This window comes from Dryobates pubescens, chromosome 23 (assembly GCF_014839835.1).
Source record: "Dryobates pubescens isolate bDryPub1 chromosome 23, bDryPub1.pri, whole genome shotgun sequence".
In the NCBI taxonomy this organism is placed as follows: domain Eukaryota; kingdom Metazoa; phylum Chordata; class Aves; order Piciformes; family Picidae; genus Dryobates; species Dryobates pubescens.
The window spans coordinates 18,344,296-18,359,688 of NC_071634.1; the positions used below are offsets into that span (position 1 = coordinate 18,344,296).

General features: G+C 42.3%; 1 protein-coding gene across 10 annotated transcripts in view; it reads left to right on the forward strand.

The window, feature by feature from the left end:
- The window catches only part of LDB2 (LIM domain binding 2), a 321,316-nt gene that overhangs the window by 193,466 nt on the left and 112,457 nt on the right, over nucleotides 1–15,393 (forward strand). For all 10 annotated transcript variants that reach the window (XM_054172153.1, XM_054172155.1, XM_054172156.1 and 7 more), the window contains one exon: nucleotides 8,081–8,183. In XM_054172153.1, the coding sequence (XP_054028128.1) occupies nucleotides 8,081–8,183 (103 nt within the window). The remainder of the gene's footprint in view (nucleotides 1–8,080; nucleotides 8,184–15,393) is intronic.

A 15,393-nucleotide genomic window follows, 5' to 3' on the forward strand; every position in this document is an offset into this window, starting at 1 on the left:
CTGAGTTTCCCTTCCCTATCTGGGCCATTCCACTTGCACAAGAATAAGGCACAGGAGATAAAAGCAGTATGTTTTCTTCACGAAGCTGCAAAGCCCTCTCTTGCCTCAAAATACAGTCTGTTAGGTCATAGTTTAACTTGTACTTGTTCAGTAGCAGGGACCTCTGAAGGTCACAGCTTTGTGCTTGTCCTTAATGTATGGGGTGCTCTTGTGAGACTTGACTGAGAAAAGAGGTACTGAGAGTCCAGTGTGAAACAGAGGTGTCAAGGACTGTCTTCTTTGTGTTCCCACTGTAGTATTTAAATGTTAGCAGTGATAATTTTACTTTCACTGATAAAGGCATTTGTGTTAACAACATTTTAGAGTCTCGAGAGTTGGTGCAGTCGAGCAGATAGACCCAGAGAGACTCTTTTACTAATGTGGCTGGGAATAGGAGTTTTTTCTGTGCCCTAGTGGGATAGGATGCTTGGTGCACAATATTCACTGATGGCAATACTAGTTATTGCCTTTTCATTGAGATGGATAGCAAGTACTTTCCATTTACTCATGTAGGTGGAAGCAAACAAGGCAAAAAAGAAACCAGGTCAAAATGTCAGAGTAAAATAAGAATGTTCATGTGACTGACGGTAGTGCAATAGGTAATAGACACACTTAATATTCCATCTCTGTAAACCACTCTCAAAGGCTGAGGCTGTGGGGTATTCTGTGGCAGAATAGAGAGGTGTAACTGTGGTTCATTTTCGATAAACACAAAACTCAAGTCTGTGATTTGTCTGCAGTGATCATGGATGGAGAATACTACTAAGGAAATCCATTACTGTTCCCAGCTGGCTAGAGACATCCTTATGCCTATTTTTCAATAGGGCTCAAAGTTAAAACAACTTAGAGCATGCATTTAGCATGCACTATACACACCAAGTCCAAACAGATATTATGCTAGGGGTAGAAGTGCCTATTTCTGTTAACAACTGCACATGATTTAGTTGTTAATGCCCAGGTTTCTTGTTAACACAGACAAAATATAGGTCTTATCCACAGAGACCAAGTGCAATCTTATCCCATGTACTTTAAAAGGGCAAAAAAGCATCTCCTGCTAGTTACTGATAATACTGCTGTGAAATATCAAGGATGATGCCACACTGACTATGAGGAATTGGCAGTGGAATATCTTGAGCTCAGCTTCGTTGCTCTTTTCTCCCCTTTCTTTCTTCTGGCAATTCTTGTGCACAAGTTCCAGTAGTGGAAATAATGAATTCAAATTAAAGAAGTAGGTGAAATGGCACATTTCATAAATTAACCCTTTCTGCTCCGTGCTGCCTACAGTGCAGTATTGAACTCTGGAATCTGTGTCTGTTTGCTGCAGGTGAGTAGTGAAACAGAGTGAATCTTTTCAGGATTCATTTCTATTTTGTCCAAAAGCTGCAGTAAAATTTACACAGTGGCAAATAATAGGTTTGCAACCAGGCATTCTTTGATTATGTTATTAGACTAAACCACATAGCTCTGTCTTCTCCTTTATTGACAAATTAGAAAATCTCCATCTCTCTCAGCCTTTCTCTGTAGAAGAGGTGTCCCAGCCCTCTGATCATTTTTGTGGCTCTCCTCTAGCTCCTCTTGTGCTGAGGACTCCAGTTTTTAATAAGTGTGTATAGACTGATCTTGCTATTTGTCAACCTAACAAGCAGCTGCCACAACCCTAACAAAAAGTCTCTAGTTCAGACTTATGTTAGTGGCCAAGTAACAAAGAAGAGGTCAAACATCCTGCTAAATATAAGGAAAATGTTTGTCTTCCTCATACCAGTGTCAGCACGTTTCAGTCAATCCGAACCTCTGCTACAGGTGCCCAGCGTGGATGTGTTGTTTGAGACTTGTGGTGCTGTCTCAAAGCGGTGATGCTGCAGAGCTGAGGTGTGTGGCCAGGATCCCTGCAGCATCATGGGTTTGCTGTAGCAGTGCTGATTCTCACATCCCTGGGTTCAGTGTGTCAAGAAAACGGCGTGAATCAATTTGCATATTTTGCAGACTCTTTCTCTTGTTGTGTGTCGTTTGCTTCTTCCATTTGTATCTGATACGAAACAACTGCTTGAGCTTTACAGTTCTCCATTCAGAAAAGGAACTGCTACACTCCTTCCCCCCCTTCCTGTGTTTTGTTGTAGTGGTTTGCATGCAATGGAAGGAGATACAAGGAATTTCCAGTGCATCTCTAAGAGTAGATTCTATTATGAGCTTTTTCCTGGAATTCCACTGGATTCTTAAAGGTATTCCAGATATATGTGAGAAGCTGAGACATTGCCCCTGTTTCCCCCTGAATCTGTCTGAGGCTCTGGGAGTTTGTTACGTGGCTATATTCTGCCTTTGCAATAAACCAGAAACTTGGTGGGTTTTCTTTACTGTACAAACAAAGATAGGTTCCAAAATGGAATGTAAGCAATAATTTAATTATTAAGTAAGCTGAAGAAACTGATATGTTTTGGGCATCGAGCAGGGTTTTGGCAAGGAGTTGCAAGTATATAATGGAACAGAAAACTACTTCTGACCAAAGCCAAGTCTTAAAATCTTTCTGCCAGTTTTACTACACATTGTATGAGAGATGGCATCCAGCCACACTAGTAAGTGAAATAAAAGCAAGCAACACCACTAAAACTGTGAATATGTGTGAAATAACAAATGGAAGACATAGAGCTGGGCATTCCCAGCAGGGGGAGGGGAGCTGGAGGGTCTCTGAGATACCACTAGCCACAAGGAATGTTTAATGCGATGTAAAAAACATACTTTATGCTAAAGATAAAATAAATTAGGTAGAATAACAAACATAAAAGCAGTGAGACTGGTCCTTAAAAACCAGCCTTGGGCAGCCAAATTGGTTCTCTTTTTCAGGTCCTTTTAATAACTGCACAAGGTACCAAATACTGCTAGCAAAGGTGCTCTGAGTGGAAGATGGGTGTGCAGCATCTTGTACCTCATGGCAACAGGCAGCCATTCGTCTGTATGGGGTTCTTACCTACATACTGGCTATGAGCACTCCACTTTTCCACTCTCTTCACACTGAAAATTCCAGGAAAATCAGTTCAAGAGTCAGAATATTGGTATCACATACCGAATTTCTATAAATAGCAAAAAACCCCAATGCCAGATCATAAAATCCTTGTGCATTGCAGGGCCAGACCTACACATCAGTACTCAAATGCCCAAATATAAACTTAAGATACACGGATCCCTGTTAATTTGTTACTCCTGTGAAATTCATATCAGAACCTTAAATATGTTGAGTAGACTCAGGATGAGTCTAATTTAAAAGTACCAGGGAAAGTTAGTGGTTTCTCGTTTGCAGGCATTTTGTTTTTAATGGTCTGTCGGTGTGCTCTGAGCATAAGCATGAGTCAGAATGTTCTTATGGTACTTGTGAGTTTCATCATTTCTACTGGCTGTGCAGTTTTTGCAGGTGTATTTAATGGCAAAATCTTATCTTGAACTTCAGTTTAAAAGCTTAAGTGTACTTTTGATTTGCTGGGAACAGGAGGAGGAGAGGAATACCGTTCTCTCCTGGGGGAGACAGCCGTTTCCTCACGCAGCATTTACTTGAAAGAATATGAGAACTGCGTCTGCTGCCAACAGGACTGTGGACATACAGAGTTCTGAAAATAGGAAGTGTCAATAGGGAAGGGCTGCAGGTGCCAGAAGGAAAATGTGAAGTCCCAAGGGCACTATCTCTTACTTTTGCCTTGTCCAGTGCCAAGCCCCATAGGTTGATGTTTAAAACTCAGTTCTTCCCTGAAAAGCTATTATATATATATATATAGCAAACAAGCTCCCATTTCAGAGCAGATGTTTTCTGTGTGTGTTCACAATCACATTTGCTTGTTTCTGTGACATTCTTTTCAATATATTATTTACACCTGTTACATGTGTGCAGCCAAAAGCAACGTGAGGGAGAAAACAAAAATCCTCCTCTCGCAAGGTGCAAGCCATGGAGCTGCTGTGATGGGGCAGCTGTGGCCAAGACTCACCCGCAGCAGCACCTCTGCATCTCCTCCTGGGAACACAGTAGCTCTGTGGTTCCTTCTGCTCTGCAGAACCCCCATCCAGAAATCTGTAAGAAGGTCTTAAACCACTTCCACTTAACCCCCAGTGGCAGCAAACAGCTGGTTATTGCTGCTTCTGTCCCTGCTAGCCCCCGAGGACGAGAGATTGCTCTTCTCTATAGCAAACTTTTTGTGTTGAAGACTCTCGACATGTTCCCTGTGAGCTGCTTCTGTCTTACATGAAACACAAGTAGGTCCTTCTGCCTTGCTTCCTGTGAGTCTTTTGGGGTTGATTTGTTTGTTTGCTTGTGTTTTAAACTCAATGATTCCTGTTGCTCTCAGCTGAATTCTATAGAGTGGGTGGTCCAGACCTGGCCACAGTACTCCAGTAGTGCATGTGCTATTCTGGTTGGAAGTCTTTCCAGAGATGAGTTTGCTGGAATGAAAGGAGTTATATCTAAGCCATTTCCCTCATTTTCAAGAGCAGCAGATTACTGACATGTTTGCATTATGGTCTGGATCATTTTCTACAGTACTGGTTATCCAGTTATTCCCCATTTTGTGTTTGTGCTTTTGTCACTTCACTTTATTGAATTTCACCTTCATTTCAGATAATTTCTGCAGTCTATCAAAATAATTTGGAATTCCAATTCAGGCCTGCAAGGTATCTGCATCCTCTCTCAAGCATGGTCTCATGTACTGACTTTTTACATGAGCTCCATTCTGCCTTCCAAGTCATTAAACAAAAATAAAGGAATTTGGAGAAAGAGCCATAGGCTCAGTTGGCCTCATATTCTAGTTGCAAGATCTATTTTGGTTCAGTGATCACCATCACAGGCAAGTAGAAAAGCCTCATTTGGCCTGCAGAATCTTAATCATGTAAGTGTGTAAGGTGTAAAGAAGAGCCCAGCTTGACTCTAAGATCACACAGTGAACATGTGGGACTATTAGATGGAGGGGGGGAAAAGAACATCATTGTACTTAAAATCTGATTACATTTGCCAAAGAAATCAGAGTCAGGAAAAAATATTGAAACCCTAGGATTCCATTTACTTGGAGACCCTATTCAGAGTTGAGCCATGCTTCAAATTACAAATAATACCAGGGGTGGAGGAGATCAGAGGGAACAGCGACGGTTGTGGCAGAAGACGTTTTGCTGCTTCAGTAGCTGGCTACAGCAGCATGGCATCTTCACTTCTGACCCAGCTTGCTGGCCGTCCCTGCCCTCTCCTCTCCTCTGACCCATTCCCTAAGTTTATTTTAAAACAAAATATTCTTAAAGTATTAATCTATATTTTATGTTATGTTTAGGTCATTATTTCAGTGTTTGAGCATGTGAGTGCACTACGTGAAAGGGAGGTTGCCATGGTAATTTCTCATTATTGTTGAATAGAAAAATAATTACTCTGGCAAAATCCCCCATAACCTGTCAGAGCAGAAGTTAAAGATGCCTGGGGGCAGCCTTGCATTCACCATCCCCTTTTTGCCAGAAAAAGGGGGGGATCTTATTAGCCATTTTTTTTTAGATAACTGGATCCTTTTTCTGCCTGGCTAGTGGACACCCCTTGTAATTTTGTTCACCATTTGGCTGTGAGAGTGGTTGGGCCCACCTGTGACAAGGGTGGAGCAGATAATCAATCAGCAGAGCCTATCCAGCTTGACAGAGGATTTATCTATTCTGTAAGGTTTGGGCTGGGGTTTGGTTGGTTGTGGGTTTGGGTTTTTTTTGGTGGTTTTGGGGTTTTTTCTTTAGTTTTGAGTTTATAGGGTGTTTTTGGGGGAGAGGGGAGGGGTGGGGTCTTATATGTTTTTGGTTTTCCTTCTTCCTGACATAAAACATGCAAAAAGGTGAGCTAAAGACCTTGGACAGCATTCAAACTGTGACAGAGTCTGGATATTTCATCTATCCAGGAAGGGAATCCACAGTAATTATGTCTCCGCATTTTCCTTGCCTTCAGACTTCTTGGAAGCAAGAGTGAGTGCAAATGTGTGTGGTTTGAGGGGAGGCCCTGGACTTTCCCACTTCTCTTTCCCCCATGAATTTGCATCCTGACTGTGTGATGTTCCCCTCTTGCCTCCCCTATCATTGCATGCTGCACGAGTAGCTCCAGCGATACACAGCTCCTGAGTTAAGAGGAGCAGCCAAGGCAGTATGTGACATTGCTTCAGGCCTTCCCTCCCCTCTTCCTTCCCTTTGACAAATATGTCTGAAAGATCCCAGCTGAGCTTTACTGCAGCCTCCTCTTTGGCAAATGGCAGAGCGTGATTCCTTGTTGGACAATGCACTCTTCTGTGGGCTTACAGTGTCACCCACCAGGCTGTCCTGAGTGAAGGGTCAGTACACAGAGGTGGGTGGGTGGCTACAAACTGCTTGCTGGGTTTCTGTTGAACACCTGTGTGTATATTTATATTCTGTACTTACTGCTGTGGCTACGTGGCCCATTCATACGTGTGTGTTTTGAAACACTCCTCAGGTTTATACCACCAAAGAGGAAAGAGCAGCTGAGCTCTCTGTGACAGCATATTTCTAAGATGTGGAAACACTTTTGATACGTTTTTGTGTAGACTCAATTTTGAGCAAGTACCACAGGGCCATGCTGCTCATTGCCCTGCTACTGCTGGGTGGGTTGAGCCTTGGCAAGGGAGGTGAAGCACAGGCTGTGACCCAGCTGAGAAGTCTCTCTGGGGTCTCTGGCAGGAGCTGGAATGCTAAAACTTGTCCATACCGTTTCTTCATTGGATGCCTGGCAAAAATCAAAGTGAAGTTGTGGGGCAGGAGAGACACTCTGATCAGCAGTTTGGAGTGAAATGCAGTGGTAAAGTTTTCAGGAGCAGAACTGAAAACTCCAGATAGTTATTTGTCTGCATGTGCACATATGATGAATAGGACAGACGCACGCTTTGTCTTAAATCAACATTTTATCTCAGAGAGGTTTTTTGCTGTGAAGGTAACAAATGTTTTCTGGCATAGTTACACATTGCTCAGGCATTAAGAGGTACTCAGTGCTCACTACACTGAATGAATTTGGCCTTGCACACTGGGAAGGCAGCTGCTGTGAGGAGGATAGAATGGCTCTGAGTAGTGTGCCTGGGGCATCTTCAAAGTGTACTTCCAGCTTTGTGGTGCAAGTGATTTAATCTCAGGATCTCAGAGGAGCAGAAGAGACCACAACAAATGTTTTGAATCCTTTATTTTAAATATAACCATAGCTTTTGAATGAAAAAAAAATGGTGGAATCTGTTGTTGCCTGACTCGTGTAAGAACCCTTGCAAGCTGGACCACTTGCACAGGTGCTAAACAGCAAGGTTTGGGTGCTTGTTGTTGGTCACCCGGGTCTGAAGACACCTGGTTTAATTGTCAGTACTACCACAGCAGCTGTAGCAGTCCGTTGGTCTGTGCTTTACATTACATTAATAATTACTGGAAGTGCAAGTATACACAGGTCATCTTCAAATACTGTTTTCACTTCATGTATCACACTGAAAAGTAAAGATTTCTTGCAACAATTACATTTCAGTAACTAGCTGGTATTTAATTAACCTGCATTGTATTTATATTAGGTGCACTGGAGTGGAATGGCTATTATGTTTAGTTTCTAAATAACTTTCTTGTCAGCTCATGCTGATAATCGGGTTATGTAGCATTATAGAATTAAGTGCTGAGCTTTCTTCATTATTAGGACCAAGCACTTGAGATACATAGCCCAGAAAAAAAAGGGGGGAAAGTCATAATCACTTCATTTGCAACTGATTTCTAAACCCATTTGTAACATTCGAAGAAAACCATCTATTGATGAGAACAGAAGTTTCAACATGCTTGGTGTGCTTGGTAAAATGCAAGACAGCTAGTTGTATGATAAACTGAACACTGCAGCCTTTTCATATCTTAGAACTAGAACTTCACCTAGGAAAATTAGTTTAAAATATGAACTATCCACAGCCCAGAGCCACAGGTGGGGAAGCACAAACTCTGTGTGGTGCTGTCGAGTTTCTTTCACAAAAAGATGAACATATTTCCATTTTGCCTCCTGTTAAGTGAATGATCTGTTGCCTCCTAGGATAGTGACAACCTCTGGTGGGATGCCTTTGCAACTGAATTTTTTGAAGATGATGCAACCTTAACCCTTTCATTTTGTTTGGAAGATGGACCAAAGCGATACAGTAAGAGACACGTTTTTTGTTCTAATATTAAGCCTGAGTTTCTAAACATAGTTTCTCTGTAAGAGGCAGACGCAGCCCTGGCAATGACAAAGTCACTTGTTTGCCTTCTGTGACCATCAAGTTCCAATAAGGAATTGCATGGCTTGAGAATCCATGTTTTGGTGGAATTCCTCTGAAGTTTATTACATGAAAATAAATTATTTCCTCGTAGAGGAGGACAAATAACATTGGCATTTGTATTTTAAAAGTTAATTTGCTTTGGCTGTGCTTGCACTGCTTGTTAGTTTGGTCTCCACAAAAAATGGGCTCTTGTGGGCAAAACTGTTCACAGAATTCACAGAAAGGGAACTTTTTGCTGCTGGAAGGGCTTCCAGATTTAAACAGGGACAGAAGGAAAAATAAATGCTCTGGGCTTGCTGGTGAAGATAATCATTGTTCCATCAGCTGTGTGCCGGTTCCACACATTAAGGACCTGCCCCAGATATTGCCTGAACAGCAGTGGAGGTCTAGAATGCTTTCAGTCAAGCACTAAATGAAAGCTTGCAAGAACGTGGAGTGGATGATCTGATGGCGTTGGTATCCATACCCCACATACACCTGGCAGGATAAAGGGGTAAAATTCATTGAAGAAATTGCCTGGAGTGAGTGTTTCACTCAGCTTTAGCACTTAAGCTGTGAACATTGAAAAACTGCATTGCCAGTTGTTTCACCTCGTTCAGAGTGAGCCCTGCCTCATGGTGACAGCCTGTGCTTTCTGCTTAATGTGCTGATTCTTGTGACATTCTCCCTTCTCGTGAGGGACCGATGGTCACTGTTTCACTCACATGCTTCTAATTCCTTTTATCAATTATCTCAGGTATTTATTTGACAAGTGTTACCTTATCCTGGAGAAAAAAATAACAGCCACTTTGAACGCATGTTCTGGGATTAGTGTTGACAGAATTACAGTTTCTTGCCTTTCAAAGCAAGTGATAACTCTGTAAAGGTCCTCAAATTGCAGCCTATAGCAAACTGGCAACAGCTGATCTGTCCTGATTAGGTTGAGTCAACTTGTCAGATATCAGATTTGCCAGTGCTGTTATCAGTCCAGAAGGCACAGATACATCAGCAAAAAGCAATTAATGTCCAGTTGGATCAGAGGGAGTTGTGTTTCTGGAAAACACTGCTGCATATGAAAGAGTTTGTCAAGGAGCAAAATACTCCTGTTGTCACAAATGCTTGATAATGGTTGTGCTGTCTGGGACAGCGACAGTTTGGTATGGGGCAATACAGTCTCTCTTAGCCTTGTCGCTGATGAGCACGATTGAAGGATCACCTTACTGTAGGCATGTCTCTGAAAGTGGACAGTACAGAGGAGGTTTCCTCTGGTCTTGATTTCTGACTCCAGCACAAACTGTTGTGACTTTTGCCAGCGTTCTCAGTGTCTGGAATTGAAGCTCAGCATTTAGGGCTCCTTCTGTTCATTCACATTTCCTTTCCTTCATTAGAAAATGATTGTGTAATTCTGAACTACTGTATTAGTGATTCTTTCTGACACAAGTGGCATTCCTGCTCAGTGATACTCTCAAGAGCTTGAGCTGTTCCAATCTAGGACTTCCACTGACATCTGAGCCGGCTTTTGAGAACAGCCTTGGGGATGGGGGTGCCAGGGTGCCCGTGTCTCTGTCTGGGGACACCTCCAGTGTTGCTTGAGGAGGGTGGAGAGTGGAGGCTGTGTATTAGGAGCAGTGGAGGTTGTGTGTTTGTATCTGAAAATATGTCCAGGAATTGAGAATAGAGCATTCTGCTCTCCTTTGGGAGCAAGTATTTGTAGAGAATAGCTCCACCAGGTCCTCACTGAGCACAGAGGCTTAACCGAGGTCTCTGTTTTGCCTGCCCAAGCTGCATGGGTGCTGTTACAGCTGTGGAGGGTCTTGGCACCCAGTACCTTTACTCCAAGTAACAGGTGGAACTGCTGGCCAATGTGCTGGGGCTCCTCTTAGGTGAGCCAAGGCATGCTGAGTGGTGGCAGCAGCAAGTGTGGAGCTTTGGAATGGCTGAAACAAAAGCCTGGTCTTCATCAGTGCTGTTCCCAGCAAGATGCCTGCCTCCTTGCCCCGCTGCATGCTCTTTAGTATGGAGTGGACATTAAGAACATTAGAGCTGGCTGGAGGGGACGAGCAAAGACAAACTGTTTGCTCTTATTCTTGCAGGCACTAACAGTAATGGAGTGAACTATAATTAGGCCCTAGTGAAGAAAAACACAAGCATTCTTTGAGTTGTTCATAGAGCTGGAAGTGATGAAAGATGCTAACATCTTGCCTTTGCTCCAGGATTCAGCTCAAAATTGCCTACCTTTGCCTTGCTTCAGCCTCTGAGAGATTTGCTTACACGTCTGACATCAGTCATGGCTGCCACCTTGTTTTCTTTCCTTTGGGCAAAGATTTCCCTCTTCTGGCAACTAAAACATTCTCAAGCAAACACATTCCAGGAAAAAAAAACACCTTCCATGTGTGCAAGGGAAAGGACAAACAGTTTCTCATTGTCCATGGCCACAGTTTTCCTCTGGGGTGTGACAGTTCCCAGTCATTTTGTCTCCTTGTTCTCAGGGACAATCCAGATCTTTCATTAAGCTGCTGGAGATGAGGAACACGGTGGTTTGCCCAGGTTCCTCCTTCAAAGACTCTATGTACATTGTGGGAGGCATATTTGCTTCTGCTCCTTGATTCCAGTCCCTGAACCCCTCTGGGCCTTCTTTTCTGTGCTTGCTTTAAACTTTCCTTTAGATGGGTTTCCTACTGGAGCCTGTTTCCCAGCAGGCTCTCTCTGCCCTCTGCTTTTCCCTGGACAGTCCAATCCCAATGCAGATGTTCAGGGCACGTGGATCAGGCCTGTGAATCATTGATTGTGTGTTACAAGGTTTTAAAAAACATACTGGTGTTACTTGTCCCCAGTTTTTTTTACCTTCTAATATCAAATTCTGTCCAAGAACCTGTAAGGGTTGTAAACACTTTTTGTTTTTGGTCTTTTTTATTTCGTGGCCCCAAAGTGAAGCTGTGCAAAACCCTCCACATAACTCTAGGCTTGCCTCTCACATTGCTGTGTTTTACAGCACCCCTCTCTATACTGAGAAAAGCAATATTCTTCCCTTTGCTACTCTCAGTCTTGAGTCTGCAAGTTTTCTCTTTGGCTATCGGCTCTGAGGTTCTTTAATTTGTAGGGAAAAACGGATGTGGGTCAAAGTGTGGATTTTAAGTCACTGGATTTTGTTTACTTGGAACAAGCCAGCAGTACCTCCCTGGTACTCCAGCTGGCTGTAAATGTGCCTATATGTCTGTGTATGGCACAGCATGTCAAAGACTCTTACTTATGCCCTGAGAAGAGGAGAGGTCTGTTAGTTCAGCGATCCACCAGTGCTAATTAATTTGATTGCCGGGTTTGTTAGACCTAGACCAGTTATCTTTGCAGAACATTTTCTGCCTGGGATAGATGTGCACTTGAAAACCCAGCTCCACTTTCCATGCAGAGATTCTGTGCCAGACCTGAAATCACTGCTGTGCCCATCTTTGCAGGTCTCTTTGTCTTTCTTTAGCATTTTAGTTCTGTGTTTTCAGTTTTTCATACTCTGATGTGAGGACTTCACCTTCTGCAGTTCTTCCTCCTTGGTACAGCATTCCAGAAAGCAGATACTATCTGCTTTCAAACATCCATTGAAAATGTGTGGGTTTATGCTGCTTGCATAGACCCCTCAGCTATTCTTTCGGTCTGCTATTATCTATGAACCCTGCTCATGTGATTAAATTCTGTGTTGAAATTGAGTTTTAATGAGGAACACTACAGAACATAAAAGATACCTCTTAATATAACAAAGGTGTAAATGATTGTGTGTTCTCTGTAGTCTGCCTTTTTGGCTTCAGTGAGATGGAAAGAAAGCTCACACATTCTAATGCCTAAAGTCAGGGAAGGATTCCAAAAACCAAAGAGATGCTACCTGTTTTAAACTACACTGAATTACATTAAACAGAAACTAAGAAGTAAATCTGTGAAATTCATTTTACAGTGAAAGCAAAAAGAAATTAGCTTCATTTTTTTATGCTCTGATTTATTGGGTCAGGAAGTAAACAGCATTTAAACAAAACCAAAAAGGAAAATATGCCTAATGGAGTAGATTTTTTTTTCCTCCTTGTTGTGGATAAAACATATTCCTTTCCTGTTAAGAGCCTTCTTTCCCTGTAAAAGAGTAAATACTAGACTCTCATCCATTGTTGCCCAGGTTCTTTGTTTCTTAGAGACAAAATATTTCCTGAGCAGATAAGAGAAACAAGTTTGATTGACAGCTCTTAGCAGAGTCTCATCAGCTGCTGTGCTGACAGCCTGGTGATGCGCACTGTGCTGATGTGGTAGGGACTGACAGGTGATTGACAGCCCAAGACTGTGGAGACAGGAAAGATGAAGCATGCTCAGTAAGAATAATGTGCAGTGTTTATGCAGCACTGCAGAGAATAGGAGCTAGGAAGTTAACTCTTTCTGAGCACAGTGACAGTGTGATGCATAAAGGATGCAGTTGCCACTGTACAGAAAATTAGAGCTTGCCTACATTTCTGTTCCCCGAATGTTTTCTCTGTGTGGAGGAGCTCTGTACTGTGAAGACGCAAAAGCACGGGCTGGTACATGTGTAGCTGCAGAAACATTTCATGTGTGCTAGTCCTCAAAGTGGATTTATGCATGATGGGGTCCTCAAAGTGATTTATTTAAGCCTATAGATGTAGAATGTATTGAGAATTTCAGGCACTTCTTATGGGCTTCCATCACCCAGTTTTGTGTGGCATTGAAGAACATTATATGGCAGAGATTTCAGAAGGAACCAGTTGGGCTCTTGTGCTCTGTGTATCCCTAGACAAATACAGTGACTTCAGTTTTATTGTTGCTCTGAATCTGTAGCTGGTAATTGAATATGCATTTAGTGTTATAATTGCTGCTGCCATTTGTGTTTGGAATGTACAATATAACTATGCCATGCTCTGCATTTTATGCACTTAGTGTTCATTTTCTCTGTTTGCTGCATGAGCCTTGCTTGAATTTCTTCATTGCTTGGTAACTGGAAAGTTACAGGAAGAGATTTTCTGGGCAATACTTTCAGAGTGCAGTGAACTTTGGGCCAAAACATCAGCTTCAAAGTGCTTACCTAAGTTTCTCAGGGTGCCTGTAGCTTGTATTTCATTGGTGTAACTTGGACCTGACTACAAATTATTTAGCAAAGATGCAGGGAGTGAGAGTCACAAACTGATTCTGCCTTTGTCCCTGATTACATCCTGCGCAGTACAGGTGGCTTCACAGCCCTTTGTTGGGGTTAATGGTGGAAAGCCACATCCAGAGGGCATTTCTTACAAGCAGGGAGCATAGTTTGGGGATAAACAGGGAAAGTTCAGCACCCATTCCCCATTTGCTTCCCTACTGTCACAAAGATGGTTTTGAGAGGCTAGCATGCTAACATCATCACCCATGGTTTCTACACAACTCTTGTCTGGCTTCTCTCACATAACTCTTACAGAGAAAATCAGATTTGCCAAGAGAAACAGACTGTAGTATTTTCAGGAATGTGCTCTTTGTGGATATTTTTTTCCCCTCTTTTCCTCAGAGAAATACCAGTCATTAAACATGATTTGAGCATTCAGGTACAACACAGTAAACTGGCCTAGCATAGTAAGTGAGAGAGGTTATTCTGGGGGACTGCCTGGTCTTCATCTTTATAGACCACTCTTCCAGTTCTGTTTTTCTATTCAAAGTTTCTCAGCAGTACGTTGGAGTTTTATCTCAGAACGTAAATGAAAATTTCATTCAAACCAGGCTTAAGAGGCCCTTGTGGATCGCCACTAGCACCTCCACCCCCTAGGTCATGGTTTCTAATTGATAATCACTTCTTAAATTTGGTGTTTTAAGGGCTTCTCAATCCATTTTACATATGCTCTATTAAAAGTACATATGGATAATTTTTAGTGAGACTATAAGCAATGAACTAGTAAGTCGAATGCATTCCAGGTGTCTAAGTGTATTACTCCTGTGCACTTCTCTTTATCACCCACCCTCGTGTGAGCTCACCAAAGAGATTTGTTTGACAAGCCCTATTTTACACAAACCCATGCTGACTGGCATTAATGACATCCCTTCCATTTCAACCTTTGTCAGTTAAAGCCAGTCTCATTTTTGTCTCTATTTTGTCTGGGTTGTGTTGTACAGTTGCCTGACTCTGTACCGTCCCTTCTTAAATATTAGCACAACACTGCAAGGTTTTATTAATTCCCTCAGTTGTTTGGGGTTATTTGTAATTGTTATTTTCTACCATCACATAGAAATGTGCAGAAGAAACTCTTAGAACATAGCCACCTATGCAAACGTGCCTGCTGAGGTTGTGCTGGGTTTGTTACACAGCAGCGCACCTTTGTGGGTGCTGTACAAATACAGCTTGACTCTGCCTCGTGTTTCACTCCTGCAGGAGGGCTGTTCCTCGGGGTGCACCTTATTTTCAAGCAGAGGTGTTTACTAGAGTGCAGTATTTTTAAATGGCTTAGGAGAATATAATATGCAACATCACCAAAAAATTATGGAATCTTTGTAGGAATACATTTAAGCTGGGTCAGCTGCAGCACCATGATTAGTAGATACAGAGGCAAAAGCTGACTCTGGACAGTGAGATACTGTTTCCAATTCCCTACTGGAAATTTCCTAGAATTAATGTAGTCATGAATTTTTTTTAGCCTGCTGTGTATGAGAAGGCTGAGATATTACACAGTGGCTATCGTCCTTTATCATATTGAATTCTGCACTCCAAATTACATTGCCTTTAAAATGTTGCTGACATTTTGCTTTTCCACTGTTCTGATCCATACAGGTTTTATCCCACAGTATTTTAAGTTCATTCTGCTGCGTGTAGCAGTGTAAGCAGTACCTTGCACTCCTTTTTCCTTCTCTCCTTATTTTCTCAGAGAAGAGGGTTCTGTGGAGTATTCTGTTTCGAACTTTTCAAGACAAATGCAGCCAATATATAGATGCTATTAAAGGTTTACATCAGAGAGGACAGTTTATAGGAACATGTATTGGATTTGGAACAGAACGATTGAGATCTGTGGTACTCCTTTTGTTCAGTGAGCTTCAAACTAACCTTCCGAACTACTGGGAATGTCCTGTCTCATGAAGGACATTGTTTGGTGCCCAGCTCTGCCTGCACAGGAAG